General features: G+C 46.8%; 2 protein-coding genes across 7 annotated transcripts in view; one reads left to right on the forward strand and one right to left on the reverse strand.

Annotated features, from left to right (window-relative positions):
• The window catches only part of LOC133493643 (uncharacterized), an 89645-nt gene that overhangs the window by 51409 nt on the left and 19947 nt on the right, over positions 1-18289 (forward strand). Inside the window, exon 4 of the mRNA XM_061807280.1 lies at positions 1880-2008. The gene's annotated coding sequence lies outside the window, so the exon portion shown is untranslated. The remainder of the gene's footprint in view (positions 1-1879; positions 2009-18289) is intronic.
• LOC133493624 (gastrula zinc finger protein XlCGF57.1-like) overlaps positions 15020-18289 on the reverse strand; it is a 29280-nt gene continuing 26010 nt past the window's right edge. For all 6 annotated transcript variants that reach the window (XM_061807199.1, XM_061807197.1, XM_061807196.1 and 3 more), the window contains one exon: positions 15020-17737. In XM_061807199.1, coding sequence (XP_061663183.1) covers positions 16269-17737 — 1469 coding nt within the window. In that variant the 3' untranslated portion in view covers positions 15020-16268. The remainder of the gene's footprint in view (positions 17738-18289) is intronic.

Genomic DNA, 18289 nt, shown 5'->3' on the forward strand with positions numbered 1-18289 from the left:
TTCACAATGGTCTCCATCACTTGGGCTGTTCCTCCGTGGAGTCTCCGCCCCTTGTCTCTCCTTACTTTGACCATCTTCACTCTTCAAAGGCTTCAAATGGACACCAGTGGATGGAACCTGAATGAGTTCCTCCTGCTCTTCCTCTTTCAATTGTAGGAACTCTTCCTCTTTGATACCTTGAACCGCTTCACCCTCCCTTTCCTCTTTGATGTGACGGGACGCTGACTGCTGCCACACTGGATGAAGATTTTCACTGACATCTGCAAGACAAGAGAAAAAAAAACAAAAACTGGTTAAAGCTCATTTGTTTCCACTAACTTCCAATAAATTCCAATAACTGCAAATGTAACTTCACATTGTTGTCACAGAATTGGGCTGTTCTTACCAAGTAACTCACAGTTGCAGCGGACAGCCACTGATGGACTGATTTATGTAGTAAGGCAGGACTGAGGTTTTTGATGGAAGAAAGTTCAAGTGGGCTTGGTTTTCGCGCCACAGGTAAAAAATAGAGAGCTGAAATTGGGAAGGAGTTTAGATGGTCGATTTTTCCATTATAAATGACCTTAGTGTATTTTTTGCTCAATACAATGAAATTGTCTGATTTTCTACACCAGCTCAGTTTAGTCAATAATTGATTGCACTTGAAATGCCTCTTTTTCATCATAAAAATCAAGCTGTCTTGGTGTAACATCAGTGGCAGAAGTGAAGACAAAATTCACTGCATAGCTGGCGTGGAAAAAAGGTATTCAAGGGCCAGTCGTAACTTGTATTGTATATCTGTCATTCCTATTACCACTGTGAGAGCTTGTCTCCCTTTTACTCCAACACTTTAATAATTTTAAAAGTTAATTTTTCCCTTATCTTTGTTCACCATTTTTCTCTGTGTAGCTAGGTTTTAGCTCTTAACGCCTTCACCACTACCCTAAAACGAACTTGAAAAAAAAAGCTGAATTGAAAAGATGTTCATAAACTGACCATTTGTCTGACATTGCTAAAATCATTGATGAAATCTTTCCCATTACGAATATGACAGGCACCCAGAATCAAGTCATGCCGTAGTCGCATATGCTATACTTGTCACCATCAGAATAAATGGCCATAAATTAGAAACCATAGCATGGGGGATCAATGGGTCTCACACAGGCTCCAAGTCAAGCTAGCGTCACCCCTGATTTGCAGTACGGGACCATGTGGTCACCTGAGTTTTGCGCACTTTGAGAACTGCAACCCTGAATATTTTGAGAACCAGGTCAGGTTTCTTGGAAAGGCATTTTGACGGAACGTTACAGCTGCTGTCCAGCCCCACAAAATGCACAATGCAATGCTTCGTGCACACACACATACAGCTGTCAGCTTCTGTGAATGTGGTGCTGTTTGCGGGTAACTTTCCTGTGTGCCACAGGCTCGGAACTGTGCTCAACTAAAGTGAGGAAGCAACAAATTAACTCAAGAAATGATACTACAGTATGTTCACTGAAAAGATTGGATGTTTGAATAAGTCGCTTGGTATACACGAGTGCCGCCTCCTGCTGCGCTCTACCCCCAAAAAAGAAAATGTGTGGTGCAGATGCTCAAATACAATCGTTTGAGTGAACATACTGAAGCATCACTTCCAGACTTTTTCATTTTCAGATTCAAAAAAGTTATGACATGCATTTGTATCAGGGTTTATGAACTCCTGCCAAGCAACTATGACTTCAAGGGATTTGACACCATCTTTTGTGATTGAAAGTTCCCATACAATTTGCTAATCATTTCTTTCACAGTTTTGTAATATTTCGATTGTGAAGCTTTTAGTTCATTTGTTTCAATTAAGTGTTTTTTATTTTATGTTCAACTGCATCATAAAGAGTTGCTTTTAATCCAAACTTCTATGCAGCCTTTCAAGACTCCTGGCACCTTCACACAGAAAGATACAGCTGATTAAGAACACTTGGAAGAATTCCATGGATGCCAGCTGCTCTACACGTTGTGGAAACTGCATGAAAGCGTTTTTCTTTGTCTTGGGGTAGGCTGACATTTTTTTTCTATTTGAGGGTTGTCCATAAGGTGGCAGCAGGCAGCAGCCACCACGGAGCTCCTCCCCCCCCCCCCCCCCCCAGCAGACCCACATAGTTCACATCAGATGTTAACAATTAAGTTATATTACATGAATCATTAAAAAGGGTTTGTAAACAGGAATATCACTAAAATTAAAATCCATGCAACAAGTGAACACACCTGCTCTGCGTAGCACAATTCGAGGCTGCAGACTGAACACAGTGCCCAATAGTTTAAGTTGTGGCTTCTTCTCCTCTTTTGGGCCCCAAAGTTCTTCGTAATCTGCTATGCTTTTTGCACACATTTTCACACGAAGACCACTTTGGAGGAATGAGAAAAGCAAACGAAACACGTGAAACGATTAAATAATGATTAAGACGGACTCATTATCGATCTTAAAATATGGACACTATTCTGTGGCGACCCCTGACGGAACAAGACGAAGGAAAAAGAAGAAGATTCTAAAAATATTCAGAATCCTGATTAAATCAATAACGATGCAGAACAACGCTGATAGAACGTTTTTTTTTTAACATTTTTAATCCAATTTTCCCGAAATATTACTGTATTTAATGAGACATCCTTTTGAGTTGGTGGCGGAAAAATGACTTTACCTCACGTTTAATCTGTTTTTAGTTCACGTCTCTTTGTTAGCAAGCTAAAATAAGATCGAGCAGAAAAGCACAACCTGGACGAAGACGACTCCAATCGGACACGAAGACACCACGAATGATGTTATACTCCACAAATATTGTGATCGGGGGGGGGGGGTGTTCTGCGTCGGGGATTCGCAAAATTTTGTCCAAATTCCGAAAGATTTGCCAAAGAACAATCGTCTCTTTTCCTGCATGGCGAGAAGTGAAAAGAGCTGTATTACCCATGATCCTTTACGGCAGAAATATTTAAAGCGACAAAGTCCCCAATTGGGATGGATTAAGAGTAGAACAAAGGTGAACAAGTTTAAGAATTTGCATTCCCCGACCGGGACACGAAGTCGGACTATGCCAATAAAACCTTCGAATTCTTACCACGTACTCTCTCAACGGCTCCATCCACCAGCTACAAACTTTCGTGACAGTTTCCACAAAATGTGATCGCGCAGAGGTTAATACTGCGTTGTTGCAGTGCAAGTGTGCATCACAGCAGGAATAAAGCCTCTTAGTCGCCTTTTTCGGTTGCTATTTGATGGGTGGACATCACACAAACCGAACATCCTGTTCAATTGCCGTTGTGTGCTATTGTTCATATTCTGTCCTTGTCCTTTTTTGTTGACGTAAGATTTAACAAGATCACAATACTCGATGACAGTGGTATTAAACTAATTTTGTCACTGACATTGTAGTTATGGTTTCCCTCAGAGGGCCGTTATGAAACAACAAAAATCTTTAATCGCCTCATCAAATTTATACATAAAATTTACGAACTCGTTTTGGAATTAGAAATCAAGGGTCACGGGTTTTTCAACTATTGTTGATGTTTGATAACACAAAAATGCTTGTATTATCTCAATATTATCATTTATGATATGGCAATTTGAAACTTTGGTACAGATTTTAACAAGTGACGGCGGGGAGTCTACTGTTCATCCTCACATCATGTTGATCCTTTTACTGACCATCAGAACCTGACTGATTTATTTCCACAGCCATCTTTCTTACTTTTCATCCAAACCCAAATTTCACCCTGTGTTGTCCTCCACAATGACAGGATATGTCCTCCACATTTTGGTCAACTCTGTCTCCCTTTCCTCCCTGCTGTTACTGTATGTGTCCATGTGGCTGACATTTGGAACATGAGAAAAGTCGGGCTAGAAAAATCATACTGCTGCGTCCCTTGAGACATATAACGGGATAAGAAAACCTCAGACAGCTTGATGACAAAAGGATGCTGTTTCCACTCAGTTTCGAACAAAGGAGTTTTCGCATGTGAGGAAAATGTGATCACCACTACACTATGGAAACTGCCTTTGTATGTGCAACCAAGGGTGTAATTCGAGTCAGCAAGAGCTTTCACATGCAATTAAAAAAAATGCATTTCATTTTCTGACCTTTAGTTATGAATGGTGTAGTAGTCCACTCCACTGTGGTTGGTGCATGTAACATGGGTTCAATTTCTCCTCTGTGAAGGATAAAAATTAATGAGGCACATCAAGATAAGAGATGTCCATCGTTCTGTATCGGTTAATGAGCAACAGAGTGCACACCATACGTAGGAGCATTCGTCTGGTTCGCTCCCAGGTCTGCTTACAGCACCAATACTGATGGCACCAGCGAGTCAGTGTCTAGAGATGGGAAGAGAGAGGGAGGGTAGCCATGCACCATATGGAAGGGTGACATACCTGTGGATTCCAGGGGAAGGGAGTTGTGGGAGTATTCCACCCAGGCAAGCTGCCGACTCCATGAAGCTGAGTCGCGGGAGGCCAAGCATCGGAGGCTGGTTTCCATGTCCTGATTGACCCGTTCGGTCTGGCATTGGACGCTTGGTGCTGACCCGAGGACAGACTCGCCATTGCCCCTATCAGTGAGCAAAACCTCCAAAATCTGGAAATGAATTGGGGTCCCATGTCCGACACCACGTCGGTAGGCAAGCCGTGGTACCAGAACACTTTGTCCAACAGGAGCTTGGCGGTCTGTTTGGCGGAGGGAAATTTTGAGCAGCGGGATGAAGTCAAGTCTTTGAAAACCGATCCACTCCTGAAAGCACGGCGGTGTGACTATGTGAAGTCGGAAGGCCGGTCACGAAATTTAGGGAGATGTGGAACCATGGACGTCGAGGGACTAGCAGCAGACGAGGCTCTCCTGCGGGCCGTTGCCAGGAGGGTTTGTTGGCAGGGCAACCCGGGCACAGATTGATATATTCTCAGACCTCTTTTTTGATGTTCGGCCACAAAAAGTGCTGTTCAAGCACAGACCGTGTTTTGGGCATGCCCAGGTGACAAACGGTGCGATTCGTGTGGGCCCAGTCAATCACCTTCCCCCTCAGAGGGGGCATGACATGCAGCCTGTTGACGGCGCAATCTGCCAGGCTGGGGGAGTCTTTAAGGGCATCTTTCATTTGGACCTTGACCTCCCAAGTGAAGGTTGACACGAAGCAGGTGTCCCGAAGGATCAGGGCGTGATCAGGTTCGGGCCTCTCCTCCTCGTATATGCGCGACAGCACATCGGGTTTCCCGTTCTTGGTCCCCGGTTGCTCGGACATAATGAAGCGGAACCGAGTGAAAAAGAGGGCCCACCTAGCTTGCCATGTGTTCAGCCTCTTGACGTTTTTTTAAAGATATTCTATGTTTTTATGGTCTGTCAGCACCAGGAACGGGACCTGAGTCCCGTCTAATCAGTGTCTCCACTTTGCCAAGACAGTTTTGACGCCGAGCAACTCCCAGTCTCCGATGTCATAGTTACGTTCCGCCGGCGTCAGCCTCTTGGAGAGGAACACGGAGGGGTGTAGTCTCCCATCCCTGGAACTCTTCTGAGAGAGGACCACCCCTATCCCGGAATCTGATGAGTCCACCTCAATCATAAACTGCCCATCAGGGTCAGGCAGAATGAGGGGCGGAGGTGACGTGAAGCCAGCCTTGAGCTTGCGAAAGCCGCCTGGCAGGCCGGATCCTAGTCGAAGTCACTGTGGGGTGAGGTGAGTGCATGGAAGGGTGCAGCTAGGGTGCAAAAATTCCGAATTCCAAGACGGAGGGTCGGTGGAATTCATAATTTTCTGCCTTCACGTACAGATCATGCCGCAACACCTGCTGCAGCACGGCCTGGACGTGCCTGATATGGGAACCTTCATCCGGGTAAAAAAAAATCAGTATGTCACCAAGCTATACGAAAACATGCCTATTGAGCATCTCGCGTAGAATGTTAGTGATGAAGTTCTGGAACACTGCTGGTGCATTCGTCAGTCCAAAAGGCATCACCAGATACTTATAATGCCCCGTGGGAGTGTTAAAGGCAGTTCTCCATTCACCTCCCTCCCTAATGCGCACCAGTTGGTACGCATTCCTTAGGTCCATCTTAGTAAATATCCTAGCTCCTTTCAGCAGTTCGAAGGCCGTGGCGATAAGGGGAAGGGGGTACCTGTTTTTTATGGGGATGTCATTCAGCCCCTGGTAGTCAATGCAGGGACGCAGAGATTTGTCCTTTTTCTTTACGAAGAAGAAGCCCGCTCCGGTAGGTGATGACGAGGGTCGGATGAGACCTGCCACCACCAACTCCTTCACATAGTCCTTCATAGCTTGATGTTTGGGGCCTGTGCCAGAGAAGAGTCTCCCTCACAGGGTTGAGGTACCGGGGAATAAATTAATAGCACAGCCATACGGCCGGTGAGGCAGAAGGGACTTGGCCTTTGCTTCAGAGAATACCTCCTTTAGATCAGAGTAGCAGTTAGGGACCGAGGTTAAATCCGGTTCCTACGGAGAGTCCCACGGGGGTTCCAAAACGACCTGGGAACCCTCTTTATCAGGGGATGCGAAGCACGTGCCTCCGCATTTCGGACCCCACGACTTGATTTGTCTGGATAGTCAGTCAACGACAGGGTTATGTTGCCTTAGCCAGGCACTCCCCAAGATGTCACTCCTTGTATATACGTTCTCCTCCGCTTAACGTCACCTGAAGCAGAGACCACATCGTGCCACCCGTAATTCAGACTGACCGTCATGGATACCTTGCATCTGGAGCGTACGGGTTTGATTGGGCAGCGAGCCACGAGGTAGCCCAGCCATCCGCAGTAGAAACAGCAACCCTCTCGCCGGCGTTGTTGTCGTTCCGTGGACCTACTCGACCTGCATGGGGTCTGTCTCATCAGCCTGAACCGGTTGGCGAGCACTCTGTGGTACGAAGCTCTGTCGGACATCCCCCTGCAGCGCACTGACCCGCCCATGAATTGGGAGACTCTGGTCGACCCTCAGGGCAAGGGTGATGAGCGAGTCCAGGTCTGTGGGTAGTTCCACTGCGACACGGTGATTTTGGATTCCTGGCGAGAGACCCTGAAAGAATGTGTCGAGGAGCGCTCGTTCGTTCCACTGGCTCTCTGCCGCTCGGATGTGGAACTCGATGGCGTAATCTGCAATGCAGAATCAAGGAAGCCGCCGCCTCATATTCCGGAGAAGTGTATTGGAACAGCTGCGTCATTGCACATGCAAAGGAGGTCCAGGAGTGACAGATTTCAGAACCACGGCTCCATTCGGCTGTGGCTCAGACCTCTGCTCTCCCTGTCAGGTGGGATATCATGAATGCTATCCAAGAGCAGTCAGTGGGGAAGGCGAAGGACTATAACTCAAAATGGAGAACACATTTTGGGCGAGGAAAGGTTTAATGTTACCCGTGTCTCCGGAGAACCGCTCGGGTTGGGAGAGTGGCGAACAGACGGTCCACTGGACTTCCGCGACCGGCAGGGGAATGGGCGGGGACAGACTTGGGCTCGGGATGGCGGCAGCTGTCGCCGGACTGGCATCGGCTGCGCTGGACATCGAACCAAACCACGTGTCCAGCTGAGCACACATCTCCCGTAACTGGTGATTAGTTGCCTGGAAAGTGGGTTCTTGCTGGGCAATACGTCGGCCCTGGAGCTGCAGGGACTGGCAGAACGCAGATAAGTCGGCTGGGTCCATGTTTTGGCCAGATCGTTCTGTCACAACCAGAACACGGGGTTGGACTCCAATGCATGACTCAGGAGACGCAGAGGCAGTTCGGGAAAAGTGTTTATTCAGTCCAGTGTCGGGGATCAGGCAGGCAGTCAACGGGAGCAGCAGTAACCAGGACGTCAGGCATAGAAGGTAGGTCAGCGGGCAGGCAGGGATCAGTACACAGGAGATCAGGCACAGGATTGCAAGAGTGTGGGAACAAGGCATGAAGCAAGGATCTGGCAAAGGCCAGACCGTACGTGTGGTTCTATATAATGGGACGTGATTACTAGAGACAAGGTCGAGGTGTCCGCCTCTGCTGATTGCGGCCGGTGCGTGCCGCATCGGGGATCAGTACGATCAGGATAGGGACCAGCAGGGCCATGACAGTTTGGACACCATTGCCTTAAGATGTGTTACGGAACCAGCAAACCACGGACAATAGCTTGCTGACAAGAAAGTGACAAAAAAGAAGCTGTTTCCAGCTGAAGACCTTTCATGGGTGAGACGAACAGCTTTTGCATTTACAACTGGGAACTGAAATGGGACTCATTGACAGACCTGTTTTTGACGAAATCATGATGTATGCATCAGTGCTTGAAAATTAATAAATAATAATAAACAAGGACAAAAGAAACACACAACACATCCAGGAGAAAAAAGTCATCAGGTCTTTGTGAGGACACTTGGAAGTCGAAGAATCATCTTTTTTGTCATGAATATAAATCCATGCATGTAAGATTTGTTCTCTGGATTTAACTCAACACAGTCAACAAATACACTTGTTAGTGGAACCCACTGGAGCAGGGGGCAACTTAAGAGCTTTGCTCAAGCGCACCACAGCCGTGAGTCCGGGAGATGGTGGTGGATTGGTCAGCGTCTTGAACCAACTGTAGGTCCCCCACAGTGGCGAGCAAAACCAGTGGTCCAATTTGGGTTGATGTGAAAGGCTGAATTTGTCATGATCCTGCCGCTCCAGCACGAGCTGTGCGGGTGCCCGCGCGGGTGCGCTGATTGGGAGGTGCACACCTGCGCCTCATCCAGCCTGATTATGCTGTGGATTTATATGACCCCGATGACAACTGGCCGTCGCCAGTTCGTTGATCTTCATGTCCCGTTCGTGTGCTCCGGTATCCCTGATCGAACCTGTGTGTACCGACCTTCGCCCGTTCTCCGACCACCCTTGTAAGCCTGACTCCTTTGATATTTCTGCCTGCTTTAATTGTTCCCCTGTGTACCGACTCCTGCCTGCCCGCTCACCTGCTCTCTTCGCCCGACGTCCCAACTACCGCTGCTGCACCGGAGTGCCTGCTCGATCCCCGACCTCGACATATAATAAACGTTTCTCCTTGAACTACCTTGCATCGTCCGAGTCCTGCATTTGGGTCCTACTCTCGTTCCGATGGGACATGACAGAACGAACTGGCCACAACAGGACCCAGCAGGAAAGACCCGGCGTCGCTGGGACCGACGCAAGGTAGACCGTCTGCCGGAGGACCAAGCCTGTCTGATCCGGGTAGGCTCCTTGATGTCCCCCACTTCCATGTCATACGCTCCGCCAGCGAGGTATGAATACGTCCCGACCACGACCCGTCCGGCTCCTCATATTCTTCTGGACTCTGAGTTTTCGGAATATGAGGAGGACCGTGATTTGTATAACCGGCTGCCTGAGTACGACTCCGATGACTTTGATTTTGAATCTCTTTGCCCGGTTTCATCCCAGTCAGTTTGCTCAACCTCCCCGCGTTCCCAGCACCCGGACGTCTTCGCCCGGTGGATACAAATATACCAATCCGTTTGAGGGAACGCGCTTGGCCATCTACCCTGGACCTCCGCGTGGCGGCCAGAGGAGAGGCCCCGGCCGGGCGCTCCCTGGAGTCTCCCGCTGCGCGGCAACGAAGACATCGTCCTCCCACTCCTCGCCGGCAACGGTGAGACCGGCAGATCCGCAGCTGGTGGCGAAGCTTCCAGCCCAGAGGGAGGAGGAGCCGCCAAATCGCGATGCATTCTACCGTGAAATGCGGGCGGAGATAGAGCGGCAGAGCACCGAATTGGCGGCTCTCACGTCCCAGGTCCGGCATGGATTGGCGAACCAGCCGAGCTATGCTGACGTCGCAACGGCGACGGACTCGCTGCTGATCCAGGTTCACGTGGCAGTTGGAACTGACCCGCTACGAGACACCCCCACGTGTCAGTTTCGACTGACTCTCCGCCTACTCAGGTTCACGTTGCCGTGGAAACAGACCCGCCCCCCCGCCAAGCGCACGCTGCAGTAACGGACTCGCCACCTTGCCAAGTGCACGTCGGAGTGAGAACGGACTCGCCACCTTGCCGAGTGCACGTCGCAGGGGGAACGGACTCGCCACCTCGCCAAGCCCACGTTGCTGTCTCAACGAATGCACCACAAGCTCACGTGGCAGTGGGGACCGACCCGATGCCGCCTCACGTTGCTGTCCAGGAGGTGGCAACGTCTCCTCAGCCGCTTCCCGTCCGTGCTCTGGAGTACCAGTGGCGACTGGCCCGCGGTCGCTCCCCATTCCTGCTCTGTTGGCGACGGGCACGCCCATACGTTCCCGTCCAGGAGGTGGCAACGGTGACACTGACGGTGCCTTCTCACATTCCTGTCCAGGAGGTGGCGACGGTTCCCCAGCCGCCTCACGTTCCCGCCCAGGAGGTGGCGACAGTTCCCCAGCCGCCTCACGTTGCTGTCCAGGAGGTGGCGATGGTGATGGTGTCGCCGCCTTCTCATGTTGCTGTCCAGGAGGTGGCGATGGCAATGGTCTCGCCGCCTTCTCACGTTGCTGTCCAGGAGGTGGCGAAGGCGATGGTTTCGCCGCCTACTCACGTTGTTGTCCAGGAGGTGGCAATGGTGTTGCCGCCTTCTCATGTTGCTGTCCAGGAGGTGGCGATGGCGATGGTGTCGCCGCCTACTCACGTTGTTGTCCAGGAGGTGGCGATGGTGTTGCCGCCTTCTCACGTTGTTGTCCAGGAGGAGCTGGGGAGTTCTGTGGAGCCACCCTGGAGCTGGAGAGACTTCGGGATGGTTGTGATGGTGGCGGTCATGGCTCTGGTCCTGCGCTCCATCATCCTCTTTGCTCCTGAGGGCGCCCAGCCGCTTCAGGACCTGGCCTCGTTGGTGACCAATCCACGGCTGCCTCCTGACCAAGCCTCGGTGGCGACCAGTCCCTGGTCGTCTCGCAACCACGGCGTGGGAGGTTCTCGTCTAGAGCAGTTGCCTGCCTCGGCCTGGTTCCTCCTTCGTCGTTTGGTTCCTCACAGAGGTCGTCTGCCCGAATTGCTCCGTGGGGACCCTGGTGTTTGGCATCCGGGTCGTCCTCCTGACCTGTCCACCCGGACGCCTTGCGTTTGGTGGCCTGGATGGCCACCAGACTAGGATTCGGGGGAGGTTGAGGGGGGGGGTGCCCTCCTCCGGACCCCCCTTCCGCCCACCCCTGCCTGTGTTAATTATTGTCTGTGTTTTTTCGTTTAGGCACGTCTGGGAGCTGTGCCTTTGAGGGGGGGTACTGTCATGATCCTGCCGCTCCAGCACGAGCTGTGCGAGTGCCCACGCGGGTGCGCTGATTGGGAGGTGCACACCTGCGCCTCATGCAGCCTGATTATGCTGTGGATTTATATGACCCCGATGATAACTGGCCGTCGCCAGTTCGTTGATCTTCATGTCCCGTTCATGTGCTCCGGTATCCCTGATCGAACCGGTGTGTAGCGACCTTCGCCTGTTCTCGGACCACCCTTCTAAGCCTGACTCCTTTGATACTTCTGCCTGCTTTGATTGTTCCCCTGTGTACCGACTCCTGCCTGCCCGCTCACCTGCTCTCTTCGCCCGACGTCCCAACTACCCCTGCTGCACCAGACTGCCTGCTTGATCCCCGACCTCGACATATAATAAACGTTTTCTTTGGACTATCTTGCATCCTCCAAGTACTGCATTTGGGTCCTACTCTCGTTCCGATGGGACGTGACAGAATTTGCAAAAAAAAAAAAACCACTGTCATCCAACTAGTATTGGGGGAAAAATTAAATCAGTGATGAAAATCCCTGGCAAAAATCTGCCTGCACACTCATTTTGTTTTTTTCCTTTCTTTCTGTGTCCTGAACTTCTTGCACTGAAGAAAGTCAGACTGTAGACCTTCTCAGCCTTTTCTTCTTGGCCTATTCTTACATGGATTGTCTTTGTGTGTTAAGAACAGAACTCCTCTCCTCCTATGAGTATTTTTGTTTGGTTCTGATGAGCAGCAGCATCAGGGGAGGAGTTAAAGGTCAATAGCAGAGGGTTTATTGAGGGACTGGGTGACCCCATGATGCCAGTGAAGCGGTGGTTCTGGTCTTGGAGAACAAGGAGGAGGAAGAAGAAGTGGTAGTCTTATTAGGGGAAAAGAAAGAGAATGGAACAGGAAGCAGCAATCACAGGACTGGTTAAAATTTGACTTCCAGAACAATTTATCCGTATTTGTTAGAATTTCCATATTTTACAAATTTTCTCAAGAACATTATTACATTTTCTCTGGGCAGTCCAGTTTCCTCCCACATCCCCAAAACACACACATTAATTCGACACTCTAAATTGCTCCTACGTGTGATTGTGAGTACGGCTGTTTGTCTCCTTGTACCCTGTGATTGGCTGGCAACCAGTTCATGGTGTACCCAGCCTCCTGCTCATTGACAGCTGGGATAGGCTCCAGCATGGCCCGTGACCCTTGTGAGGATAAGTGGCTAAGAAAATGGATGGATGGATGGATGGATGGACATTATTAGTTTTAGTAGAGTTATGGCAGTCTTTTTTGTACCTCTATGTGTATCTCTAAAATGCCCCTAGGTGTGATTGTGTTACAGTTGTCTGTCTTCATGTGCCTTACGATTTGCTGGACTCCAGTTCAGACTGCACCCGACCTCCAGTCCGATGATGTTTCCTCAATCCAACGTAATCAACCAAGAGAGGAATTTCACTCAGTTACAGCAATCACACACAGAAGCAAGGTTTCCATCCATCTATCCATTTTCCAAGCTGCTTATCCTCATGAGGGTCGCCGCTGTCCTGGAGCCTATCCCACCTGTTAATGGGCAGGAGGCAGGGTACACACTCAACTGTTTGCCAGCCAATCGCAGGGCACATGGAGACAGACAACAGTCGTACTCACAATCACAAGTTAACCAAGTAGCTGTACCTGAGTAAATGGAGTTCATTAGTACCCACATCCCTTCTTAATCTACCATTTTGCATTATGTATGTCCTTAGCTCACCATAACTTCTATTATCGCAAAAGTGTTCTCGTTTTTAACACTTTGGCCTCCACTGTCCTCTGTACTTCAGGAACAAAGCAACAACTCAGTCTGCAACCTGTCTACGTGTCTTGCAGCCAGTGGTGCTTTCTGATATGGACTCAAGTCCAACTCAAATGTTCTTTTTTTTTGCAGTAAGATAAAAATAAATAGGTTAAATTGTACAAATTTGTGTTGTCATAATCTGATTTAAAAAAAAATAAAAAGTTACTCACAAGCTAGCAAGTACTTGAGACGTTCTTTCACTGAGTGCCTCTTTCTTTCCTTCCTTACTTACGTCATTACTCATCTTATGTTCTAGTTATCCTGACACAGGTCATGGGTGTGCTGTAGTCCATCCTAGCTTTCTTCGGGTGAGAGGGGGCATACACTATAAACTGTTCGCCAACAAATCGCAGGGCACTTAGAAAAGAACAAGCCTACAGCAAATTTTGAGTCTTTAATGAATGTAACCTGGATGCTTTTGGGATGTGGGTGGAGAGAAAACCTGGAGAAAACACACAAACCCACAGGGTTGTCCACCATGCTTAGTCAAGTACATTATTTATTTGGATGACTACTTTTTCAAACTTGTCCCCTTCAAAAACCCAATTTCCATTTCAGATGAAATAATATTGATGCGGAAAAACCTATGTTTTATTTTATTCTTTAAAATGTGGCAAGCCTGTTCACACGTCACTTTTATGTGGTGTGTTGAATTTATGGCCCCGTCACACCATGACGTTCTGGTCAGCGTTCTATAGCGTTTGAGGAAACCTTGGTAATCGCCCATGGTCGCCGGGGTAGCTCCAGAAGGGCGTTGTTTGAATGCTAGTGAACGTCAATGATCGCTGGGAATCGGCGGAGAACGCCGGTCCGGAAAATTTTTTTTGAACATGCACAAAAGTCCTTACCGAGACCAGCATTCATCAACCTTTAATTTTAAACACTGCAAAACGTTCAAGAACATCCATGGAACGTTTTACTAAGGTTCGCCGAGCGTTGCACGCGTTTGGCTATCGTTAGTCAGTCGTAACTCTAGCTTTACTTGGTTGTTACTTAATCGTTTGCTTTGCAGTGAACGACTCATTGGCGACCTGTCAACGATCACTGAACAATCCCGTAGCGCACACAGCGTGTAACTAAAGTGAAACGAACGTCGTTTGGAGTACATTGAGCATCATTCGTGCGTTTCCCGAATGTCCATACATATGGGTATATAAACCGATGCTTTGTAAGCAAGGTCCATTTAATATTAAGCAACAGTAGAAAGCACCTACTATGGAAGATCCAGAAAGCAGCAGTTCGTTTTCACGGAAAAACTCCACCAGACTATCCTCAACAGCAGGATCCAGCAATCCTTTCTCTGCTTCTTTTGTCTCTTTGTCGGACCGTCCTCACTGGGGTTTGCAAGGTGTTTAGGGTCCGCAGGGGGTGTCACATGGTGCGTGACTTCGCGAACGTGCTCTTCCTCCTGCTGTTGTTTTTCCTCCAAACACATTGCTCGTGATGAAAGAGGCTTAGCTTTCTTACTAGCAGTGCTAGTTGCTGAAGTCCGCGCCCTAACTTTTTTTCTTCTCGGTGGCCTGATGCTCACTGTTCTAACTCACGACAACAACTGAAGTGACTATGAACTTTTTAACGTTTTAGTGCCGGTTCCACTGTAAAATTTCACGCCAGCAAAACGCTTTTCTGTCGTTATTCACCCATTGGTCACACGCTCAACAAACTCGTCTTACGTTGACAAATCGCCTGTCGCGCCTCAATGACGCGTTTGCACACGCTAATGGTTTTTAGTGGTATCTTATTTGGTCGCTGTTACACGCTTTTCGTGTGTTAGACACACGTTAGGTCATGAGTTAGACACACGTTAATCACACGCCAGATGTGTCATCCGCGTTTGAGAACGCTGAAAAATAGAACGATTGAAATTTTCAGAGGTGGTGTGACGGAGCCTTTACATCCCATTTTTGGGGCTTGCTTAGTGCCCATTTTAACTCTTTTCAATGGGGATGCAAATAAAGTGAGTTCATCTTGATGTTTGAAGAAGCATTTTTTATTATGGAATATGTATACACTTAAGTTTACCATGAAAAGGCAATACTTCTTTTCAGTGTACTTCAATAACACAATTATTCATATGATAAAGACATTACTTCATGATTGAGAAAAACTGCATTACTTGTTATTACTTTTTAACATTTGCCCACAGGAAGTTTTGAGAAAAAACAAAGACAACATGAAGATAAACATGGTAGGTAAAATACACAATTCTTGATTTGTTAATGTGTACAGTCGTCGTTTTTTAATATTAAACATTTACGTTTTAAATGAAAGCTTGATGATAGAGACTGTTTGACCAAAAAATTGAAAAGGCAAAAGTTTTCCCACACTGACATTTCCATTGAAATTGGGAGCTAGCACACTTTTCCTCCTTTCTTCAGGCATTTTCTCGCTCACTAGTATTCTGATGAAAACTTGGTCAAAAACTCCACAGCCACCTAGACAAATTGCTTCCATACCTCCACAGGGATGTCATCAGGACCAACTGCCTTTCCATTTTTCATCCTCTTTAATGTCTTTCTAACTTCCCCCTTACTAATCATTGCCACTTCCTGGCCCTTCACCCTTGCCTCTTCTACTCTTCCTTCTCTATTTTCTTCATTCGCCAACTATTTATCAATATTTGTCACATTTTTATCGTCACTATCTGATTGTTATCCTTTACGGTGCCCAGCTTTCCAGTTTTTCCACGTTGGTCTTGTCTCTTGGGCCATGTTTTATATTTCTTTTGGGAGATTTTCCGATGAATAAAAGACATTTCAGTAATCTTTAAATGGAGGAAATAGATTTGATACACAAATAAAGTCAACCTCCTTGTCTTAAGGGCATATTTCATCATAAATACACAACAATTTCAGCCAAAAGTCCAAGTTACCTGACTTCTTAGTCTTACTTCAATCAATGAGTTTTTTGATACCGACATCACTAAAATAGACAAAATGCTTCCGTTGCTCAAGTATGAGTCTTCGTGGTCCATATATCACAAACAGGTTCATTTTTTCTGCCCCTCCCCCCAAAAAAAATATCAGTACATGGAGGAATTGGGAAAGAAATTAATTCCATTAAAAATGCTAACTTTTCATTACCAAAAATTGAATATTCAAAAGGGCATGCATTGCTGGTATGGGAAAATGTAGGCATTATCCTATAAAGTGTTAATAATTAGTCCTATTTTACATTTTTCAGGATATTATAAAAAAAAAAAAAACAAGAAGAGATGAAGCAAGCTCGTACAAAGAAGAATGTTGACTTTTCTAAGTCAGGAACACAGCTATTACTTTTTTAAAATCTTCATATATGCATTAGATCCTTCTTGGTCACTGCCATTCTCACCAGCACACTTGTGTGTCTGAGCTTGATATTTATAAGAGAATCGTTGACCACAAACTAAGCAGGGAAAAGGTTTCTCACCAGTGTGTGTTCTTGTGTGTGATTTTAAGCTTCCCTTATGAGTGAATCTTTGACCACAAACTAAACAGGAAAAAGGTTTCTCACCGGTGTGTGTTCTTGTGTGTATTTTTAAGCTTTCCTTCCGAGAGAATCTTTGACCACAAACTAAACAGGAAAAAGGTTTCTCACCAGTGTGCGTTCTTGTGTGTTTTTGTAAGGTTCCCTTCTGAGAAAATCTTTGACTACAAACTGAACAGGAAAAAGGTTTCTCACCAGTGTGTGTTCTTGTGTGTTTTTGTAAGATTCCTTTCTGAGAGAATCTTTGACTACAAACTGAACAGGAAAAAGGTTTCTCACCAGTGTGTGTTCTTGTATGTCTTTTTAAGTGTCCTTTCAGGGAGAATCGTTGAGCACAAACTAAGCAGGAAAAAGGTTTCTCTCCAGTGTGGGTTCTTGTGTGTCTTTTTAAGCTGCTCTTGATGGAGAATCTTTGGCCACAAATTGAGCACGAAAAAGGTTTCTCTCCGGTGTGTGTACTCATGTGAGTTTTTACGTTTCTTTTGGCAGAGAATCTTTGACTACAAAATAAACAGGAAAAAGGCTTCTCACCAGTGTGTGTTCTTGTGTGTATTTTTAAGTGGTACTTCCGTGTGAATCTTTGACCACAAACTGCGCAGGAAAAAGGCTTCTCATCGGTGTGTGTTCTTGTGTGCATTTTAAAATAACCCTTCTGAGAAAATCTTTGACCACAAACTGCACAGCAAAAAGGCTTCTCACCAGTGTGTGTTATTGTGTGTATTTTAAAATGTCCCTTCTGAGAAAATCTTTGACCACAAACTGAGCAGGAAAAAGGCTTCTCACCAGTATGTGTTCTTGTGTGTATTTTTAAGTGGTCCTTCCGTGAGAAGCTTTGACCGCAAACTGAGCACGCAAAAGGCTTCTCACCTGTGTGTATTTTCATGTGTTTTTTTAAATTGTTCTTAGAAGCAAAAGTTTTCCGACATTGAGAACATTTCCAGCATTTGTAAGCAGCGTGATATGTCCTATCACCTTCCGACTGTTCATCATCACCATCGTCATCGTCTGTTTGGAATGCTCCACTGTGGTCTCCATCACTTGAGCAGTTCCAGCTTGGAGGCTCCGCCCCTCGTCTCTCCTCACTATGACCTTCATCTTCACTCTTCAAACGGACACCAGTGGATGGAACCTGGATGATTTCTTCCTCCTCTTCCTCTTTTATGTGTAGGAACTCTTCCTCCTCCTCTTTGATGTGTTGAACTTCTTCACCCTCCTCTTCCTCTTTGATGTGACGGGAAAAGGACTGCTGCTGCTCTTGAACATTTTCACTGACATCTGCAAGACAAATGACAAACAGAAAAGAGTCAGATCTAATTTGCATTATTGCAACTGCACATTGTAGTAGTAGAAATGAGCTGTTATTATTCCAAAGTAACTCACAACTGGGCCAGATAGCCACTGATAAAATGACTTATGTAGTGAGGGAGGACAAACGTTCAGCAAGGAAGAAAGTCCAAATGGGCTTGGTTTTAGCAATCAGTAACACAAAATTCCAGAAATGGGGAAGGAGTTTAAATGGTCCATTATTCATTTACATATTGTCTTGTTTTTTTGCTCAATACAATGAAATTGTCAATAATTTTCAACGCCATCAATCAGTTTAGTCAGTCACAAATTGCACTTGAAAACTTGCCCCCGTTTCATTGCCAAAATCAAGCTTTCTTTGTGTAACATGAGTGAAAGAAGTGGAGACCAAATTCACTGCTAGCTGGAGTGAAAAAAACTATTTAATCAAGTGGCAGTCATAACTCATATTTTATAAAGTAGCTGTCAGGGGGAATTCCTCTACCTCCAATTCAACAAGTTTTAAGGGGAAAGAATAAAATC

The sequence above is a fragment of the Syngnathoides biaculeatus genome, chromosome 20 (genome assembly GCF_019802595.1).
Source record: "Syngnathoides biaculeatus isolate LvHL_M chromosome 20, ASM1980259v1, whole genome shotgun sequence".
NCBI lineage: Eukaryota > Metazoa > Chordata > Actinopteri > Syngnathiformes > Syngnathidae > Syngnathoides > Syngnathoides biaculeatus.